Raw genomic sequence first — 22,012 nt, 5'->3', positions numbered from 1 at the left:
TCCGCGCTGCCCCCGCCCCTCTCGCTGTCGGTGAAGGCTCCTTCCAGCCTGGCCGGGTACAAGTCTGTCCTTCGACGTCAGGGGGTCATTAATAACCAATTAGGAGGGTCACTGCGGCTCCTATAAAGGAGCTGAGATTTTGCCAAGGGGAGGACGGTCCTGGCTGGATGTGCAGGAGGCGAGTGGGTAACCGAGAGCCCTTGGTCGGTGTTTCTCTGCAGCCACCCGCCTCTCACCTCTCCCTCTCCCCTCCTGGTACCCGCCCCTGTCTCTACCCGCGGATTTCCAGCCCTCGGTGCCGCCTCTACCATCTCTGCAGATTTCGGGTTTCTCCCGCCTGGTTCACTTTGCTCCCAGCCACCCTCTTGCTGCTCACTCCCTAGTGCATCCTCGCCCTGCTTCTCTTCCCCCTCCTCCCTGGCGTTGTGTCGCACCCCTCTCCTCTCTGTCCTGTGCTCCCTCTTCGGTGCCCGCCTCTCCGAAGTCCACCTAAGCTGTCCTTCCGCTGCGCCGGCGCGCCCCTGGCCGCCCATGATGGGCTCTGTGCTCCCAGCTGAGGCCCTGGTGCTCAAAACAGGGCTGAAGGCTCCGGGGCTGGCGCTGGCAGAGGTCATCACCTCCGACATCCTGCACAGTTTCTTATACGGCCGATGGCGCAACGTGCTAGGTGAACAGCTGCTCGAGGACAAGAGCCACCACGCCAGCCCAAAGACTGCCTTCACCGCCGAAGTCCTGGCACAGTCCTTCTCAGGAGGTGAGTCGCGCCGTCGGGGCTCTTCCCCCTCGCTCTTCCTGGCTACCCCCAATTCTCAGTCGAGCGGCGCGGTGGCCAGATAGGGAGCTCCTGCGCACAACCGGGATGCTCTCCCATATGAGCGCACCTCCGTTTTTTCCGCGGGTCAAACCCGGGCTGTAACAGCCACACAGAAGCAGAGCGGAGGCAGCTAGCAATGCAGGGCGCTCTAGAACCAAATCCCAGCGACCCAGACGACCTACGTCGTCGGTCAGCCAGGCTCTTCTGTGTCTTCTCTCCCCACCCCACCCTCCAGCCTGGAGCTCGCGGTTTCCTGGCATTAAAAGCCTTACTGGGCGTGTAATAGCAGTTGACTCAAAAAGAACGGGTTTTAAATTCATTTGGTTAACTTGGGCTTGACCCGCGAAAGTTCCCACTTAAACCAAAAACTGTAAAAGACAGCCGGGGCCGGGGAAGGGGCGGAGGGCGGGCAGGCCGGAGAGAAAAAGCCGAGGAGAGCGAGGGAGAGAATGAGCGAGGAAAGTTCCTTTTCTTTAAGATGTCTCAAGTTCTTATTCCTCATTCGTCACCCCGCAAACAATATCTTTCCCCAGCGCTGGCGTCTCTGAGCGTCCCCCTCTCTTCCCCTTTAAGATTACTGTTCCTCTCTTAATTTACCGTGAAGACTAATTCCACTTCCATTCACGCTATGTCAACCATCTAATCCTCCCTTTTTGTAAGGAGAATTCCTCGGCCCCTTTTAAACAAGTCCCCTCCGCATTGAGATACAACTTACTGCTACAGCTTTCTTCCAGGGCTAATGAATTTAGAATTAGCAATTTCTTTCGAATGGAGCCGAATGAATGCGATCACTTTAACCGCGTGACAAATTGCCGGCCGCTCCGCAATGGACACCGTTTAACCCCCCCTTTCAGCCGGCCGGCTCTCCGGGTATTTTCCCAGGTAGCTTAGAGGGGAACCTTGTAAGACAAGGAGGCCGCCCCTGTGCGCCTTGCCGCTCCCACCCCCGCAGCAGAGGCACCACCGGGGATCCTCTGGGGACTAGGGACCACTGGTTCTTCCTCGCCCATTAAGGCGACTTCAGAGCTCGCCTGATCCGGGTGCCGCCCTCCCTGGCACCCTAGAGCCTGGAAGCAGAGAGGGACACCGGCGTGCCATGGGAAGATGACACCGAGAGCTGGCAGCCTAGTTTGCAGAAGCGCCGGTGCCACCTTCCAAGCTGGGGATCTGTCCCCAGTGCTGACCGAGTCCAGGAGACACGCAAGGAGCCCAGAGTCACCAGCTGAAGAGTCAGGAACAAGGCTGAATGAAGAGTCCCGGGTTGGACGTTACCTCTTCGCCAGACCCGGCCTCAGTTTCTCTGTCTGTAAACACAAAACGTTTTCACTGGTTCCTAAGCTTTTCGGTGACGGAAGGCGTTGAAGGCTGTGGATGTTTGGAGAATTTGTGGAGAGACTTGTAGAAATGAGTCCCAAGGGCTGAGCGGCAGAGCGCTTCATGCTAAGGGTTCGATCCCCAGTAACTCTCCGCTTAAATAAACAAACAAACAAACAAACAAATAAATAAATAAATAAACCACGATACACCGCTTGCTTTTAGAAGGCACAGAGGGTCCTGGGTTGTAAAATAAGACTGAACCGCTGTGCACAGGTCTATAGCGCGCCACAGGAGAGATTCGCCCATGTTGGGGCTGCCTGTGCACTGATCAGGGAGAGAGCGTCCTGGGTGAGAAGGGTAGGGCCTTCTTTAGCGCAAAAATCCCGGGTTCCTCTAACCCCCATCCCCAACCCCCGCAGAGGTGCAGAAGCTGTCCAGCCTGGTGCTGCCGGTGGAAGTGATCATCGCTCAGAGTTCCATCCCTGGCGAGGGCCTTGGCATCTTCTCCAAGACTTGGATCAAGGCAGGCACGGAGATGGGGCCCTTCACTGGCCGAGTCATTGCCCCAGAGCATGTGGACATCTGCAAGAACAACAACCTGATGTGGGAGGTAGGCCGAGCTTTGGAGAAGGATTCGGTGGCCAGCTGGGCAGGCTCCCTCCGGGCTTGTATTCCGTTCCAGAGCTGTAGGTGCTGACCCTTTGAACACCCTGGGGGGCCCACTCTCCTGTCCCCGAGCTTTCTATGCCAATGGTTCTTTTCCTTTTGCCTGCTTTGGAAAAAAATCTGCCCTTCTTGCTTCCAAGCTTCCCAATCAAGGCTGTTAGCCATACTTCATATGTGACCACAGAGCTGAGATTCAGGGGGGTTCTGGTGCAGAGGCTGAGAAGGAGGCTTCTCTGGGCTTCTCCGAGCTGCCCACATTCTTTCCCTGGCCTTAAAGGCTGCAAGGGCGGGTCTCTGAGGCTGGCCTATGGTGAAGTGTGGCTGGAATGGAGGACAGTGGAAGCTGGGTGTTTCTTGAGAATAGGTTTCCCAGTCCTAGGCCTGGTGGCCTCCAAAATAATCATGGCTGACTAGGTGCTGAGACAGCAGTCTCATTCCCCAGCCTGTGAGCTCATCTCCTCAGCTCTATGGGCTATTATTTTATTCTCATTTTGCAGAAGGAAATGAGTATATGAAAGGCTTCCATCTCTAACCTTCTGACTCTCATCCCACCTCCAACAGTGTCGTCGGATGCCAGGGAGGGCTCCCCTTAAGACAGAGCTCGCCCAGTAGCAAGCAGCACTCCACCATTGCTCTTCCCCCACAGCCCTGCACACCCACAGTTGCCAGATGGCACACCCTACTGGTGTGCCCCCCACTGCCACCCTAGCAGCCCCACCTGGCAGGAGCTCGTGTGATAGCATGCAGCTGCTCAGAGCAACTGGAGGAAGAGCAGAGAGACAACCCAGACCCTGCTTTCTTCCTTCCCTGGACACTGGGGCCCAGTCGGTGTCTTCCAGCCATTGCCCAGTAGGAAGCTAGGGTGTGGTCTGAGCTCTGAGGACCGTTAGCAGCTGGCTTCACATAGGGGCGTAGGCCAGGCCAAGAGACTAGTGCCTCCCAAGCTCTTGCGTTCCTCTCTGAGGCTCTGCAGCAAACCTGGACAGGCAGCAGAACATATTACCTGCTTAGGAATCTTTGGGGGACATTTTTCTTCTGGGGGTGAACCCATGGAGCTCTGAAGACTGACTCCTTATTTGCCCCTTGCCTCAGACAAGTCACTGTGCCCCTAACCTCCCTTTCCTGGACCGGAAGGCATAGCTGACGATAGCCTTAGCCACTTCCTAGAGCTCTTTGGAAAAAGGAGAATGTCTACTGATGTGTCTGGGTCACACATGTAGCACGGCTCTGCCTAACCCCATCACCGCTCCACCTGTGCCTAGGTATTCAACGAGGATGGCACAGTACGCTACTTCATCGACGCTAGCCAGGAAGACCACCGAAGCTGGATGACCTACATCAAGTGTGCCCGGAATGAACAGGAACAGAACCTGGAGGTGGTGCAAATAGGCACCAGCATCTTCTACAAGGCCATAGAGGTATGTGCATGTACTGTTACATAGAGACAGATGGAGACACGTCACAGTGAGGCGTGTGCAAATGCTGCTGTGTCCTGGGACCAAAGAAGACAGAAGGACATTGGTGCCAGCCCAACTGGCTCTGCCTGGGTGTAGGGCTGAGGCTTATGTGCCATGGTTGCCAGGAGTAAGCCCTGTGTGGGAAGCTTGCTGATACAGCTGGGAGAAGATGGGGCTTGCAACTTGACGCTGTGGTGAATATCTCAGACACAGAGGAGAGTGGTGTGTGTGTGTGTGTGTGTGTGTGTGTGTGTGTGTGTGTGAAAAAGTAGAATAATAGAGAAAGCAGGACTTAAGGGAAGCAGGCTGGAGGCTGCACTTGGGGATGATAAAGGTCCATGGAAGCTGTGTGCATCCCTCACTCTGCACACATGGGGGCCAGCGGTGTGTGGGTCAGTACTTTGTCTCAGCAGTAGCTCCTTGTGTCGGGCCTCCCACATACTGACTCCCACACAAGGAGGGTCTTGAGTTTATCCAGTTTTTTTTTTTTACACAGAAACCTGCCCCCCACACACACACACATGTGTTACTGAAGAAAGGCTAGGGGGTGTGTATGATGTGTGAGAGTCTTCTAAAGTGGACAAAAGTAGAATCAGGGCCAGGGTCTGGGAAGAAAAAGGAGGCAGTCCTGAAGGTGGGAGATGCCTGGCAGAGACTGAAAAGACGTGGCATCAGGAGATGGTGAGGGAGGAGCAACGGTAGCCAAGGAGGGGCACAGCAGTAGGGTTCTTGAACAGGATCTCTTGGCATGCAGCTTGGCTGTGTCTTGCCCTGGATGTGGGAAGTTGTCTAAGTGCTGTGAGGATAGCAGGGATGTCCCACTGCGTTTTTCTAGATCTTGTACTTTTGCTAACTTGTTTTGGAAGTCCCTTGGTGGGGGAAAGAGGGAGGCTTTCTGGCTGCACTCCATTTACTGGCAATGACCCTGAGCTTGAACTCAAGACTCTTCCATGTGTCCATGCCTGCTAACTTCTTGGACCGTTCTAGAATGACCAGACCCTTGGGACTTTGCCTAGGCCTTGTGTAGCCAGGGCCTGAGTCACAGCAGACTGTTAGCCCACAGAAGACCAGGGAGCAGGGGGTGAGGCAAGACAGGCAGGTCTGCCCTGGCATTCAGAAATGCCAGGAGAGCTGAGGAGTGTCAGTGTAGTGCCAGCTCAGGCAGGATCAGTGTGACTCCTGTGACCATCCAACTGGATTGCCACCTCCAAGAATCGGCTTCTGGTGCAGTTGAACTCTCTCTTAACAAAGTACTCACCTCTGGCTTTCTTACACACACACAGACACATACCTTCACACACCCCACACACATATGTGTGCACACTCCCAGAGACACATACCTGTGCACACATATGTATACAAACACAATGCACACACACACACACACACACACACACCTGTACTCACATACTTATACATACACAGATTCACACATGCACATGTACACAGACACAGGAGACTGGCCAAGAATGCCTATGTCATGTTGGCACTCAGGATCCCAGCTGGGGCAGAGAGGTGGCCTGAGTCCCATCATACTAGATACATCAGACTGGTGGGGATTGAAGTCAGATCAGGACATGTGAATGCCATTTGCCCAGAAGTAGAATTTAGGGTACAAGAAGGGTCAGGAATGTTTCCAAGGAGGATTGGAATTTGTATGATTAGGAGAAAAAGTTCATCTATGTTTATCAGAAATTTAAGTTTATGAAAGAATGGGCTATACACACATCTACATATAGCACACACATTATCACATATATGTACCTATCATACACATACTTCTCACATGATAGTGTAGTGTTTAGAGTGAATCACCCTGCTAAGAAGGGATTGTTGAAGTGGGGCACAAGGAAACACAAAATATTTCCAAATTACTTTTGTTTCTTTTGTTTAAAATTTGTTTGTTATTTTGCCAGGTGGTGGTGGTACACGCTTTTAACCCCAGCACTTGGGAGGCAGAAGCAGGCAGATCTGAGGTCGAGGCCAGCCTGGTCTACAGAGCAAGATCTAAGACAGATAGGGCTACACAGAAAAACCCTGTCTTGAAAAAACAAAACAAAACCAAAAGTTTGTTTTTTCAAATTTGAGACAGGGTCTTACTATATAGCCCTAACTGTCCTACAACCCAGTATATATAGAGACCAGGCTGGCCTCACACTTACAGATCTGCCCAGCTCATCCTCAAGAGTGCTGGGATCAAAGGCATTCACCACCATACCCAGCCCAAAATTACTTTTCATAAATGAAGTTGGGCACATTTTTTCAAAGCAGTAATTCTCTCAAATCATTTTTGAACAATGTCAGAATTCCACTTATTTGTCTGAGTGTGACCAGACATATTTCTGCTCGCCCAGGCAGCTCCTGGGAAGTCTTGACTCATCAGTTGTTTGTTCTCTTTGTGTGCAGAGGGAGTTGTTAGCCGAAGAGAGGGACCTTTACCATGATCTGTGGTCTTCCGCCACTCACAAGCACTATTTATAACAGTAACCCATTACTTGCCAAAACGTGGAGGGAAATGTCTCTCTTCAATCAGAAGAATACACTTTGCTGCTCTAGAATATTCCACAACTATGAAGTCATGGATAGCCAAAGGGAGAGAGAGGTGACTGTGTTTGGGAACTCAGGTCGGCACTAGAGTACCGCCACACGTTGTTCTGCATTCCAGGTTGGGGTCATGAGGGTGTGTTGCAGCCTTCTGGCTTTGCTTCTGCCTGGACACTCACTCAGTCCTGCCTCAGGTGCCTCAAATGGCATTTATAGAAAGCACCCAGCAGAAAGCAAGGGTATACTAAATATAAATAATAAATCTTTCTCTGGGTGATAGGGTGTCCACAGGGACCCACCTCTTCCAGGAAAACAAAACTGGCTCACCCAGGAAGCAAGAGAATTGCTCAAGAGACCCTCACAAGGGAAAGCTTGAGGGGGCTGCCATCACACGAAGCAAACACTACTTACTATCTGGGTGTTGTACAGCGGGGAGACTCCCCAGCCTTTCCTGCTTCTGTTTCATTGTATTGTATTGCATTGGCAAATGGTTGCCCTGAAATGTGGGCTTCCTCGTTCCTTCTTGTTTCAGAGCTGCTGGGCCTTTTATTTTTCCTGGATCTTCATCTCTTTTCTCAACTCGAGGATAAGTACCGTTTTCCTTTTGACCTTGCTCAGTAGTGGCTCTGATGATTACCGTCATTAGTGATCAGCACCATTAATGATACTCCCCGGCGGCCTGGTCTACAAAGTGCGTTCCAGAACAGGCTCCAAAGTTACACAGAGAAACTCTGTCTCAAAACAAACACAAACAAACGAAAATTATGCTGCCGTGAGCATTTCTCATGCACCGACACTACACTAAAAACGTTTTCAAAGGGACTTAGCAACTTTTTGCTTTTGTAGTGGGTACTTTTTTTTTTCACAGTTCCATGGACTGAACCCAAGGCCTGATACATACTGAATAGGTCCTCTGTTGCTGAACCTCATCGCAGCCCTTGTCCCCATTTTAATGATGAAAAAATGAAGGTTCAATTTGGGGATACTCTGGAGCTGCGAGTTGAACCCCAGGCTATCTGCTGCAGAGCTAGATCATGGATGGCTGTGCTGTGTGGCCTCCCCAGCCAGCATCTTCTTGTTGGGGCTCTGTTAATTGGTGTGTCAGAACATCTGTGCACAATGGAAACCGATGATCATCCAGATGACACAGAGATGCTTCTGTGTCACTCCGGGAAGGGGCAGGTGTCAGAGCCTCCAGGGAGCGTGTTCAATGGGGTGTCATGAATTTGTATTAGGAGAGCAAACCTGAAAGCCTGTCATTGCCCCTCTGTCATTGAAATGGGGCAGGACCAGAGTTAAGGAAGGAACGTTAAGAACTAGCGAGAGGTCATGAGACTTGTCAGCAGGAATCAGGCAATGCTGATTCCCTGGGCTTGGCAGAGTGGATTTTACGAAATGGGGATCAGTTCCTTTGATGATTGCTTGCATGTCGCAAACCAAAAACGAACGAGCAGCTGATTCTGGCTCCCAGCCCTTCCAGCCTTCACCAGCTGAACTCGGTAGGAACAGTTATGGGGGACTGTGGCTGTTCAATGCACTGAGGTGGTCTATGCACAGTATTTCCAGGGTCTCAGAGAAGAGGTTGCAAGTTCTAGGATATCCTGGGCTCCAACACAGGCTTTTGGTAGATGCTGACACACCCAGAAAGCATCAGCAACCAGTGGGCATCTAGAGCAAGAGAGAGTAGCTCCCCATTATTTGCCCTGCAACACAATTATAATATGTCCATGAGCTTTGCTTTTCAAGTTGAATAAAAGTAATTGCAGTATTTAGTAAGTGGAGAGAAGAGGTAGAGGATTCCAGGCTCTGAAGGTCAAAGCAACTCTTAGTCCTGTTTCTCTGTGAAGGGGACATGGGCTTCTCCTACTGCTCATAGCCTCTAGCTGTCTGGTGTTTCATTACCAATTCTAGTACATTCTATTCAGTAGGGTTCCTTTCCTGAAAAGTCTTAGGATTGTTGTCGCTGCTGTGTACATATAGAAATGATACATGATCATTGTTTTTTTAAGACAGGGTTTCTCTGTGTAGCTCTGGCTGTCCTAGAACTCACTATGTAGCCCAGGCTGACCTTGAACTCAGAGATCTGCCTGCCTCTGCCTCTGGAGTGCTGGGATTAAAGGCGTGCGCCACCATGCCCAGCTAATATGTGCTCATTTTAAAGTAGATTTTATAAAACCAGAGGTCACACTGTCTCTTCATATTGCTCTTTCAAAGCCTGAATCTGCATTTATTCCAAGTCTCAAAATGACTCATTTTGGGGGGAACACACCCAGAGAGGTGTAGGCAACAGCTGGGCATCAGGGCAGAAGAGAGAGAAACTTCTCATGATTACCCTGTGGTACAGCTAGACCTCTATTCCCATGAGGTTTGACTTTTCAGTTGAATAAAAATAGTTTCAGTATTTATTTATAAAGTTTAAAAATATTTATTATATGTGTATGCATATTTTACATGTATGTATGTGCACACACGTGTGCCTGTAGTCCTCGAAGGCCAGGAGAGGGTGAGACCCCTGGAACCAGAGTCACTGACGGTTGTGTGCTAGCCACAGGTCCTCTGCAAGAGCTGCCGGTACTTTTAATTGCCAAGTCTCCATTCTACTTATTTATTTTTGAGACACACAGTCTCACATAGCCCAGGCTGGTCTGGAGACCAGTCATTCACTATTTAGGTAACGATGACCTTGAACTTCTGATCCTCCTGCCCTGACCTCCTCAGTGCTGGATCACAGGCCTGAGTAGAGCTGAGGTCCAAACCTAGAGCTCCATACACCCTAGGTAAGCACTCCACCCATGGAGGCATGCCCCCTGCCCCACGTCCGAGCTTAGCCTCAGGTGGACATTCACCCTGCCAGTGGCTCTGGGCTTTAGTGCAGTGACTCAGGTGCCCAGATCACTTTTGGTTCCTCTGGGGGATGGGCAAGTTAGGAAACCGGTCAGCAACACTTCCACAGCTTCACGGTACCGAGAACTTTGTGCCTGTCGTCCTGTTCCCCAACAACTCTCGGAGAGGCCCATAAAATAGTGACTCTTCTCTTCTCCAACTAAGAGACCTGAGGCCGAGTGATGTCATTACTTTCTTGGCAGGTACAGAGCCTGAGTGGTCCCAGCATCCCCGACTCCAGGGCTCAGCAGGGCCCTCTGTAGCCCATCACCTACAAGGTGTGTACAGGTGGCCTAGAGGCTGTCTCCAAGGACACGCTTAGAGACTGCCTAGGGTCACACAGGGACTTGGTAACATGAGATCCATCTTCAATAGTACCCTCTTTCCTAATCCATATCTTAAAAACAAACAAATACCCCTCAATCAATATCTTAAGTACTTGAATTCCATCATCTAGTCTTTGAGGGGTTCACAGACATTTCTTCTTTCCTCCTCTTCGAGGAAAGGCCTCCAGCTCTGGCCCTGTGGTCTCTTGGATGGTGACCATGGTGGGAAAGGAGATGCTGAAGGACTTCTGCTCTGGCCAGATTCTAAGTGGCCAGCAGCTCTCTTTGCAGCAGCTCTCTTTATCTGCTATCTGTGTTATTTTGCTCGTGTTTCGTAGGAACGGTGCTTGCTCTCCATTATTTCATCTCCCCAGTGGGACTGGCCACACATGCTCCTGGGCGGCTGGGATGCCAATGGCTATGGGTTGGTGTGAAGGGACACGGTGATGCTAGGCGTATCTCAGTAGAGAAACAGCAGCCGAGACACCTGCAGCTTCCTGCCCTCTCCTCCTCTCCCCTTCTGAACACTGGTGGATGGTCTTGGGGGTCTTTTGGACTCTCTCCATGGAAGGTGGACCCAAGGCTCTGGCTCACATGGAAGGGGAGAAACTCTCCCTGACCACTACTCTGGGGTGGCTCCACACACTCATGGGTGGAATTCCATGTGATTTCTCTATGTATGTACATGTGTATATGCAGGTGTTTTTGTGTGGTTGTTTGTGGTGTGTGTGTATGTGTGTGTGTGTGTGTGTGTGTGTGTGTGTGTTGTGTTTGTACTCGTGTATATGCTTGTGTTGTGTGTGTATGTGTACACATACTTTTGTTGTGTGTATGCTTGTGTTATATATGTGTATTAAGTGTATAGAGACCAGACTTCAACCTCAGGCACTGTTGCTCAGAAACCTTGTTTTTTGAGACAAGATCTTTCTCTGGCTTAGGGCTTGGTAGTTAGGCTAGAGTGGCTAGCCAGTGAACTCCAGGGTCTGTCTATCTCTACCTCCCAGCACTGGGATTACAAGTGGTACACCACCAAGCCTAGCTGTTCAGTTGGGCCCTCACGAGCTTACGAGGTAAATATTTCCTAGCTGAGCTATCTCCCCGCTCCCCATATGATCTTCTGTCCTTCCACTAAAAGAGACCTCCAGAAGGACAGTGCTCTTGTTAGATGCTGAGTTTCTCTGGGCACCTCACACACTGACCTCCAGGAGCTGTGGCCAGTGTTACGGAGGGCCAGGTCGACCTCAGCAAAGAGACTGGCTGTCTCTCCTGTTTGTCCTTCTTGGCCAGGGTCCAGAGAGCAGGCTTTCCAGCTCCCATGGGTTGTCACCGCCATACTCTCTCAGTCAGTAGCCATCATCATTCTCTTGAGGGCAGCCAAGCCTGACTGGTCATCAGCTCTGGGTTTCTTTCTTTCTTTTTTTCTTTTTTGTTTGTTTGTTTTGTTTGTTTTTTGTTTTTTGAGACAGGGTTTCTCTGTGTAGCACTGGCTGTCCTGGAACTCACTCTGTAGACCAGGCTGGCCTTGAACTCACAGAGATCAGCATGCCTCTACCTCCGGAGTGCTGGGATTAAAGGCCTGCGCCACCACTGCCTGACTGCTTTGGGTTTCTTGATGACGGACCTAGGACACAGAGAAACATTCTGTTTAGGGCTGTTTGGGTATTTGCAAAGGTGTAGGTGTTTGTCAATCCCAAGGTTTCTCTTTTAGCACTGCCATGTGCATGGAGGCCTGCAGAGAGCCCTGTGTTGGGGAGAGAAGCTTATGTGACTGGATGCTGCCTTTGGCCCCTGGGATAACAACTGTTCCCGGAATATTATCAGGCAGGGTGTAGCCATAGGGCACCCCACAGGCCACACTCCTTGGAAACATCTGGCTCAGCTCTATGGCTCTGAGGGCTGTCTGTCTGTCTGTCTGACTCTAATTCCCCTGAATAAAAAAGTGAAAACGTTTCCAGGTTTTCACGCTCCTTCTGCTTGTGAGGCTTCCTCTCTCTCTCTCTCTTTTTTTTTTTTTTGAGACAGAGTCTCATGTGTTACAGGTCAGTCTCAAACTGTCTACGTGGCCAAGGATGACCTTGACCTTCTGAGAGTGCTGGGGTGGCAGTGACTAGCAGGACTGTTTCCCACAGAGCTGGGGATCTAGTCCAGGCCTTTGTGTATGTTAAGCAAGCATTCTAGCAACTGAGCTGCTTTCCCCCCACCACCCCCACTCCCACCCCTTGTTCGTCTTCCTTTGTTTTCTTGTGGCTGTCAATTTGGATGCTTTTGTGTGGTGAAGCTAAGACAGAAATCATAAGATGACCTGGGCAAAGAGAGGGGAACAGAGGGGACCATGTCCTGGGGCCTTCAGTGACTATACATACAACTTGTCTGGAATAGCTCAGTGGGATAGTCCCAGCTTTGGCTTTCTCAGGGCTGGGTGTGCAGAGACCCCTGCCTCCTGCTGGCAGCTGCCACCTCCCTGATCTCCTCTTGCCTCTCTCCCTGCAGATGATCCCTCCTGACCAGGAGCTGCTGGTGTGGTATGGAAATTCCCATAATACCTTCCTGGGCATCCCTGGTGTGCCGGGACTGGAGGAGGAGCAGAAGAAAAACAAGCATGGTAGGTATTCCCCATGGGGTCATGGTGACAATGACCCATGGAAGGGATAGCTGGGGACAGGGAGCCTCCTGGCCTCTGAGGACCCTGCTCCAACCTCCTCTAGCATTATACACATGGGACCTACTGGTCAAACAAGGCCACTTCTTCCAGAGCAGACAGCACAGGCTGAGCAAGGGAACGGCAGTCTTGTTTTCTGGACCAGATCCGTTGTCTCCATGCAGACAAGGAAATCTCAGAAAGGTGATGGGGTGTGGCTGGAGAGCTGGACAGGACAGCTGGCACACATTGACTTCTAGTTCACTGTATGGCGTTGAGACTAGCTTTGTCCCTGAGCTTCCTCATCTGTAAAGAGAAGGTGTGGGCTGAGGGCATCTCTATGTCCCCTCTTATCTCTGTCCAGGTCCTGGTGTAGGGCCTGCCATCAGGTAGCTGCATAGTTTGTGTTAAGATAGGCAGAATGAGCCTGTGTGTCTTGGGCTATGGCTTATCACAGTAGAAGCCACTGGCTCAAGACCTAAGTCCTTTTTAGTACTGAGATTCCCGGAATCCCTCAGTTTGACACGAAATCTTTGATGAGTATCACCCTCCCTGGCCCTACAAAACTATGGTGACATTTTTTTCTTTTCTTTTTTTAAAAAGGCAGTGTGGCCGGGTGGTGGTGGCGCACGCCTTTAATCCCAGCACTGGGGAGGCAGAAGCAGGTGGATGTCTGTGAGTTCGAGGCCAGCCTGGTCTACAGAGTGAGTTCCAGGAAAGGCTCCAAAGCTACACAGAGAAACTCTGTCTTGAAAAACAAAAACAAGAACAAAACAAAACAAAAAAAAGGCAGTGTGTGTCTGTGTGTCATGTATCCCAGGCTGGCCTCCAAACTCATTATGTAGCTAAGGATGACCTTGAACTTCTGATTCTCCTGCCTCCCCCTCCAATGTTCAGATTAAAGAAGTGTGTCATTATACCCTATTCTCTCTCTCTCTCTCTCTCTCTCTCTCTCTCTCTCTCTCTCTCTCTTTATAAGAGAAGCAAGCTGGACATGGTGGCACATGCCTTTAATCCTAGCGCTCTGGAGGCAGGGGCAGGCAGAGCTGGGGTTGAGGCCAGCCTTGTCTACAGAGCTAGCTTCAGGACAACTAGGGCTACACAGGGAAACCCTGTCTGGAAATATTGGGGGGGTGGATGAGATAAGAAAGGAGCAGCCTGAGGTTCATGGGCTAGTGCTACAGAGGCTACAGAGCCCTGCTTTTCCCTGAATGCCCCTGTTGCCCTCATTTGCAATGAGAAAATGGGCAAACAGTAGTTCCCAGGTATACTGACTACTCAGTGAATATTTGTGACGTGAGTGAATGAGAGAGCTTTTTAGGGTCACTGTAGTTGCTATCCTTTATGCGTGGCCTGTTAGGACCCAGGCATTTCTCACATTCTAACTAAACATAGAGAAAACATTTCCGGTGACTCGTTTTTCTGATGAATTTGCAAAATCCTACTATCCCCTACTGGTCCAACAAGATCTTAAAAAATAAAAATAAAATAAAATAAATAAAATTGCCGGGCGGTGGTGGCGCATGCCTTTAATCCCAACACTCAAGAGGCAAGAGGCAGGTGAATCTCTGTGAGTTTGAGACCTGCCTGGGCTACCGAGTGAGTTCCAGGAAAGGCGCAAACTACACGGAGAAACCCTGTCTCGAAAAAACAAAACAACACCCCACTTTATTTTATTTTTACATTTTTACATATTTTGTGTGCATCTAGGCATGCGTGCCACTGCACGCATGTGGAGGTTAAAGGACACTAGTAGGAGTCAGTTCTTCTTCACTATGGGGTCCAATTCAGGTCATCAGGCTTGGATGCAAAAGAATGCCTTTAGCCCAGGCACCCCGCAGGCCATCTGATGCGGTCCGGTCCGCCTACTGCTTTGTGAGACAAGATCTCTCTAAATAGCCCTAGCTGGCCTGGAACTCAAGAGACTCTCCTGCCTCTGTCCCCCTTACCCCGGACCGCCTGCTATTTTTCAGATGAGAAAGCTAAGGTTTCCTGGGGCCATGTCGCCAAGTCCTCCCAGGTTGGGTCCTGCTGTAATCTAGCTGCTGTTAGAGCAAGCAGAGTCACGGCCGTGGCGCCCTCGGGGCTGCGTGGCCCACGATCTTCAGGGGAGTGAGTACACTGGGGACCGGGCGCAGCCGCCGTGGGTGCTAACCGGGCTGCTCTCTTTCCCTCCCGCCCTCGCCGTGGGTCCCGCGTTCCGCCCGCACGGCCAGAGGACTTCCACCCGGCGGACTCCGCGACCGGCACAGCGGGTCGCATGCGCTGCGTCATCTGCCACCGCGGCTTCAACTCGCGCAGCAACCTGCGCTCGCACATGCGCATCCACACTCTGGACAAGCCCTTCGTGTGCCGCTTCTGCAACCGCCGCTTCAGCCAGTCGTCCACGCTGCGCAACCACGTGCGTCTGCACACGGGCGAGCGCCCCTACAAGTGCCAGGTGTGCCAGAGCGCCTACTCGCAGCTGGCCGGCCTGCGCGCACACCAAAAGAGCGCGCGCCACCGGCCGCCCAGCGCCGCGCTGCAGGCACACTCGCCGGCGCTGCCCGCGCCCCACGCTCACGCACCCGCGCTCGCCGCCGCCGCCGCTGCCGCCGCCGCGGCGCACCACCTGCCGGCTATGGTGCTGTGAGCGCCGCGCACGCGCCCCACGCGCACGCGCCTCCCCACCGCCGCTGCGGCGGACCTGACCCCAGTGCCGCGCGCCGCCGAGGCGCGGGCTACCTGGAACCCACTTCTGATCGGTCTCGCAGAGGAAGATACCGAGGGGCGACGTCCTCTTTGCCCAGGCCACCCGGCTGGTGTGGCTGCCCTGTGGCCTCTTCTTGGGAGCAGGTCCCCACGCCCGGCCCCATCCCGGAGTCTCCCTCCTGCAGGGCCGCGCCCCCATGTGAACATCTCTTTCGTGGATGACAGGAGAGGGACAGACGATCTCCAAAGAGAGCTTAGTACTTGGGAGTGGAAGGGAGAACCACCTCCTTGGTCCATAGTGGGCCCGGGGCGGGCAATGCCCATCTCTGCCTCGGGGCCGAAAGCCTAGATTAGAACAGACCCGGAGAGACCTGCTCTTCCTGGCCCCTGCTTTCCTTCAGGCTACTTTCCCAGCACCTAGCTCCCAGGGAAAGACGAGACGCCAATACACTCTGAAGTGTGTTGGGCAAGTTGAGAGTGGAGACCCAAGGAACATTCATCATAATTCCTGGGCAAGACCCTGTCCCCTTTGTAGTCTCAATTTCCCCATCTGTAGAACGCAGGAGTTAGACCAGTGCCCCCCTCCAAAAGCTCTGTTGTCTTCGAGTTTAGGAATGGAGAGGCACCCTCACCTCCACCCTACGACGCACCCAAACAAGAGAATGATCGACCGAACAGGCCTGTCTGGAGCTGAGGTTGGCTTCTCTGTGCAGAAAACCCTCTGAGGCGTTGGGGCAGGGGGCCGGGGTTCGTCCCCACGTGCCACACTGCCACGCGCCCCTGCCCACGCCTTTCCCTGCTCCAACCGTGGGCGCCCTCTGGTGTCATCTCAAACCTTGTCATTAATGAGAATCCTCCCTCCACACACCAGGGCGTTTGTAAAATTAAAAAACAAAAACAAAACAAATACAAAACTATAATAATATTAACAAAAAGTATAAAATGTATAGAGTTTTCAAGAAAGTGTGTTCTACTCCCAGAAAACGGTCACTTTAACTTTGTAAATGTTTATCTAAGATGATATTTACGAAACTGTGATATATATTATTTGATTGTATATGTACTGTAAATACATTTGTACTTCTCTTGTATTCTAAAATAAAAATTACTTGGAACATGTATCATTTGGCCCCTGAGCGGGTGCGTGCCTCTGTCGGAGACATTTGGAACTCAGAAAGTGGGTAAAGAATGGAAATGGCTAGGGGCTGTCCCACCGACTGCTTCTAAAATTCACCGCTGTATCCTCTGTAAGGAAAAGCCGGGTCCCCAAGAGAAGCCACAGTGTAGAGCATGTGGAATCCTGAAGCAGCAGGACAGAATTCTCATGGTTTGGCTGACTGCAGTACAGGTTCCCCAAGCTATAATTTACCCACCTATACTTAGAATATTTTGTTCTCATGACCACCTTGGAGAAGTTTAAGGAGGCAGTGGGAGTGGGCCACAAGGAACACCAAGCGATGTACCACACCCATTTTCAGGCTCAACGGCTTAGTTTCTTTTCCTGTACTGTGACAGCATTAACAAAAGCAACCCAAGGCAGAACACTGACTTTGGCTCATGGTAGAAGGTATAGTACATAAAGGCAGGGAGGTTAAACCAGTGGAAGCCTCAAGCAGCTGGTGACGTCACATCCACAGCCGGAGAGAGCAAGGAATGAAGGCGTGTTGCTCGGTCCTTTCTCCATCTGGGATCTGGGACAGGGAATAGTGTCACCCACAGCAGGGTGGTCCTTCTGCCTCCATTGATGCAATCACGGTGATCACCCTCAGGCATGCTCAGATGCCCTCTCCCAGGTGACTCTAGTGTCAGGCTGACAGCATTCACACACCTTAATGAAGGCCAAGGAACAGGAAGGCTCTGGAGCCAAACTTCCAAGAAATCAGTAGGGTCTTTAAACAAAAAGCTGTTCTGTTCTCTAGCAGGCTCCAGAGCCCACCTGGTGGCAATGTACTACAATTACAGCTACGGGTGCCTCGGGGTGTGCACAGGTTAGACCTAAGTGTGCAGATGTGTGAAAATTGCTATGCCACTGGGATGCAAAGATAAATAGATGTGGACTGTTATCCCAAGGAGTTTGCACACCGGGCGGAGGCCTGCTGAAATGCCACCCCTTATACCCCCAGCGTAAACCTTGAGCCCCTTCCCCCAAGAGCATAGCCCCCCCCCCCACACACACACAAAGCCATGCAAATTTTGAGACTAGAACATGTGCATTCTGAGAGTGTTCCCCACACACTGATGAGTGAGTTCCCTCCCCTCAGCTTTCCAAGTGCCCTTTTATTTGATGTCTGTGTGAAATATGGACATAGTGAATCATGTGTCTGTGTCACTCAGCCATGGAGCACAAAGCAGGGTTTCAGCTCAGGTGTCTGACCTCAGAGGTCATGATCCTGACGGTCAGGCCACAAAATCCTGCTCAACTTGCAGACTCAGTCCAAAGGGCTTTATTCCCATCCCACAAGGACGCCATGTACTTTGACTTCATATTGATTTTGATCTCTTGTTTTTGTGGTGCAGACCTGTCCCTCCATGAACCCCTTCCCCCTCCACACTCCAGATAGCACAACTGACCCCTCTCCCTCCAAACCCGTCCTATACTCCCTAACTTCAGATCTCTTGAATGGGGAACAAAAACCTGGTGTGTCCCTTGCAACTAGCCTATTGGGGTGCATCTGTTGGAGGGAAGAGAATGTTGCAGACAGAGCTGGCATCATTGGAACCCAGGACCTGCATATGTTAGACCAAACACTCAATCACTAAATGACACCTAGCTCTACCATGTATCTTAAAACCCAGTGAAACCCACGGAAAGCTTTCTAGCGTATTCCTTAGGGTAATTTCTAGGTACGACCATGTTGTCTGTGAATGAAAACTTGTTTTTGTTTGTTTGTTTGTTTTGAGACAGGGTTTCTCTGTAGTTTTGGTGCCTGTCTTGGATCTCACTCTGTATACCAGGCTGTCCTTGAACTCACAGAGATCCACCTGGCTCTGCCTCCCAAGTGCTGGGATTAAAGGCTTGTGCCACCACTGTCCGGCAAAAAAAAAAAAAAAACAAAACATTTTTCATTTCTTCCTTTATAGTTGGGTTTTATTAATTAATTAATTTATGTATTGGTTTTTCGAGACAGGGTTTCTCTGTGTAGTCCTGGCTGTCCTATAACTCCCTCTCTAGACCAGGCTGGTGATAGAACCTTACTGCATAGCTCTGGCTGGCCTGGGCCTTGCTATACAGACCAAACTAGCCTCCGACTCATGGAGACCCATCTACCTCTATGTCTTAGTTACTGTTGTTGTGAAGAGACACCAGGACCATGGCAGCTCATAGAAGACAGCATTTTGTTTGCTTGTTTTTGTTGTCTTTTTGAGACAGAGTCTCACTATTTGGCTTTTGCTATCCTGGAACTCACTGTGTAGACCAGGCTGGCTTCAAACTCACAGAGACCTGCCTGCCTCTGTCTCCAGAGTGCTGGGATTAAAAGTGTGTGCCGCCATACCTGGCTAAAAGAAAGAATTTAATTGGGGGCTTGTTGATAGTTGTAAAGGTTAGTCCATAATCATCATGATGGGAAGTAGACGGGCGTGGTACCGGAGCAGTAGCTGAGAGCTTTACATCCTGATCCACAGGCAGCAGGCAGAAAGAGACACTGGGCCTGATGTGGGCTTTTAAAACCTCCAAGCCCACTCTCAGTGACACACCTCTTCCAATAAGGCCACACCTCCTAATCCTCCCCAACAGTTCAACTGGGACTCAAATATAAGCCTATGGGGGAACATTCTCATTTAACCCCAACACCTTGCTTTCGGGGTGCTTTTTACTGCTTTATTTCTTTTTCTGGTTTTTGAGACAGGGTTTTCTCTACATCTCATGCTGGTCTTGAACTCACTATGTAGTTCAGGCTGGTTTTGAACTCAAAGCAATCCTCCTGCTGCATTTGAGATGACTGTCACATGCCACCAAGCCCAGCATGTTCTCTCTGGAGGAACCAAGCTTTGGTGTTAGGTAAATGTCTCCTTTCCATTCTCATAGCAATAGGGACCAAGCCTCGGGTACCACACATGGAATAGTTATAATCACTGCAAGGCTGACACACATGGAATAGTTATAATCACTGCAAGGCTAGCCTGTATTCTATTTTTGTCTTGCTTAGGAACCCCAGTAGTAGAGGATTCTAGACAGAGGGCAATGGTCTGAGTTTGAAACCCTACTCAGCCATTTATTAGCTGTGTGATTTGAAGCAATGAATGAAAAACTCTGTGCCTCAGGCTCCTCACATGGAACTGGGGGTGATACTTAGCTCTAAGGAGGTTACTAGGTAACAGCTATAAACAAATACAGTACACTGGTGTGTGCCTGGCACATAGGAGGTGCTCAGTAGATACAAGGATGTCTTTAGTGGGTGAATGGGGTTGTAGCCTTTACCACCACCACTAATGCCACCCTAGTACATTCTCCAGAAAGCATGATTTACTCTCTCCTTCAAGCCTTTCCTAGATTCTACACTCAGATCTCCTGAACTAGAAGAGCAGATACCCTGAGTGTGCCTCAGAGCTGGCCTGCTGGGACATGAGTCTGTGCATGGGTGGAGAAATTTCCCGACTACAGTTGGCAAGTTGCCATGCCTGACTGCTTCCTTACATCATGGCCATCTCAAGGGAGTCTGGCTTCTTCCATGTTCCTTCAGAGCTTCAGAAGCGAGCATTCCAGGAGGATGGGGGAAGCTTTGTGGGCTGTCTTGGCTGGGCCTTTGCCACACAGAGGCATTTCCAACATATACCTCTAGAGAGGCAGGAACAGGTCCAGCGCATAGAAGGGGAGGGACTGAAGAACTCTGGAACTGTGAGGTGTTCATGGTCTTGCTTAAAAACCACTGAGGAAAGCTGAGGGCAGGGCTGTCCCTGGCCCGATAGCAGTCAGAGTTTGTGTTGCTGTCCATGACTCCTGTTGCCTGAGGGGCATTTGGATTCCTAGATGCTGAGCCACCACCTGGGGTCGTGTTGGTGTCTGAGGGCTATGCTGCCACTGGGGCCATGCTTGTCTGGGTGGCCTGCACAGCCACTTGGGGCCATGATGATTTCCAGATCTGGGCTGCTACCAAGGATCATTTCTGGGTCTGTGGCCCTACTGCAGCCAGGGTCGGTGTTGATGTCTGTGGCATGAGTCACCTCAGAGGGCCATGGGAACCATGTGTGATGGAATTAGAGGGTTATGCTGAGCTGGCCTTGCCCTTTGCTGGCCCTGGGATAGCTGGTCCTGCCCTACGCTGGATGCTGCATCAAGAAAGTTGGCCCCGACACACACACACCTGGTAGAGAAGGCTCCTTACCACAGGCAGGGGAGAGCTGCCCCTGATGGCATGGGTGTAGGGGATTTGGCCCCTCCCCTACCCCGAGGGGTAGCCCCAGTGGCCTGGAATGACCAGCTCAACTACCACCCAGGCCTACTGGGCCTGGGGTTGGCCTACCCTAACTAACATCTACCCCAGTTAGGACCTGCTGGAGCTCATGAAGGGACTGGTTCTGAGAAATCTGTCAGGAGCTCTATGACTCTGGGCTGAGAGGAGAGTTAGTGAGGGTCCAGTGATGATGGTGTACCAGAAACCAGAGGCTCTGAACCAGACCAGTGACTCACTGCAATGAACATTTGGAAGTAAAGCTCATTGGACAAAAGGGTATATACTGTGTGACACACTTCAGCTTTCAATACCACCAGGACCAATGAAGAGATGTTGGAGAGGAGGCAAAGATGGAGGAGCTAAGAGGATTTTGTTGTTGTTTTGTTTTTTTTATTTTTCTTTTTGTTTTTGCTTGTTTATTTGCTTGTTTTGGTTTGGTTTGATTTTTTAAAATTTTCCCTTGGGGGTTGCTGCAGGGGGGAGGGGAGGATATGGAGGGACTGGGAGATGAGCAGAATTGGGGTGCATGATGTGAAATTCAAAAAGATTCAATAAAGAAATTATGTTAAATAAAAAACAAAAAGATTTAGCCTCAGTCAGGCATGGTGGCACACAATTTTAGTCCCAGCTCTCAGGAGGCAGAAGCAGGTGGATCTCTCTAAGTTCAAAGCCAGCCTGGTCTACAGAGTGAGTTCAAGGACAGTCAAAGCTACACAGAGAAACCCTGTCTCAACAACACCCCTCTCCCAAAAAAAGGGAAAAGATTTGGCCTCCCTCATAATCCAGCCACCACCCTGGCCAAAGAAGGCACTGATGCTGGAGTGTAACAGATGGACGTCAATCCTCCTTAACATCATGTGCTGAAGACCACCCTCATCCACAATAATACAGCACGTGGCATCCATGAAGATGCCGAAGCCTTAGACAAGGGCCAAACTCATCTCTGTGTGCTTGCATCCAATTGTGATGAGCCTATGTATATCAAGTTGGTGGGGGAACTTTGTGCTGAGCGCCAACTCAACCTAATTAAGGTTGATGACAAGAAACTAGGGGGATGGGTAGGTCTTTGTAAAACTGATCAAGAGGGCAAGCCATGCAAAGTCTCGGCTGCAGTTGTGTTGTGGTTAAGGGCTATGACAACGAATCTCGGGCCAAGGATGTCATTGAAGAGTACTTCAAATGCAAGAATGAATAAATATTTTTTGTCTCAAGAACAAAACAAAGCAAATATGTATTGAGAACTGTTCCAAGGGTGCCCAGCAATTGTTTTATGTAAGACAGGC

The 22,012-nt window shown here is 50.7% G+C and overlaps 1 protein-coding gene and 1 pseudogene across 1 annotated transcript; both read left to right on the top strand.

Moving 5' to 3' along the window:
- The first annotated feature begins 531 nt into the window (after positions 1-531).
- Positions 532-15,277, top strand: Prdm12 (PR/SET domain 12). The gene is made up of 5 exons (XM_036183379.1): positions 532-754; positions 2,551-2,741; positions 4,060-4,215; positions 12,498-12,609; positions 14,862-15,277. The coding sequence occupies exons 1-5, from the start codon at positions 532-534 to the stop codon at positions 15,275-15,277; spliced, it is 1,098 nt and encodes a 365-aa protein (XP_036039272.1).
- Positions 15,278-21,529: 6,252 nt separating this feature from the next.
- On the top strand, positions 21,530-21,924 carry LOC118581350 (annotated as a pseudogene).
- Positions 21,925-22,012: the final 88 nt, after the last annotated feature.

Source organism: Onychomys torridus, chromosome 4, assembly GCF_903995425.1.
Source record: "Onychomys torridus chromosome 4, mOncTor1.1, whole genome shotgun sequence".
Lineage (NCBI taxonomy): Eukaryota > Metazoa > Chordata > Mammalia > Rodentia > Cricetidae > Onychomys > Onychomys torridus.
This window is presented reverse-complemented; position numbering and strand designations above follow the sequence as displayed.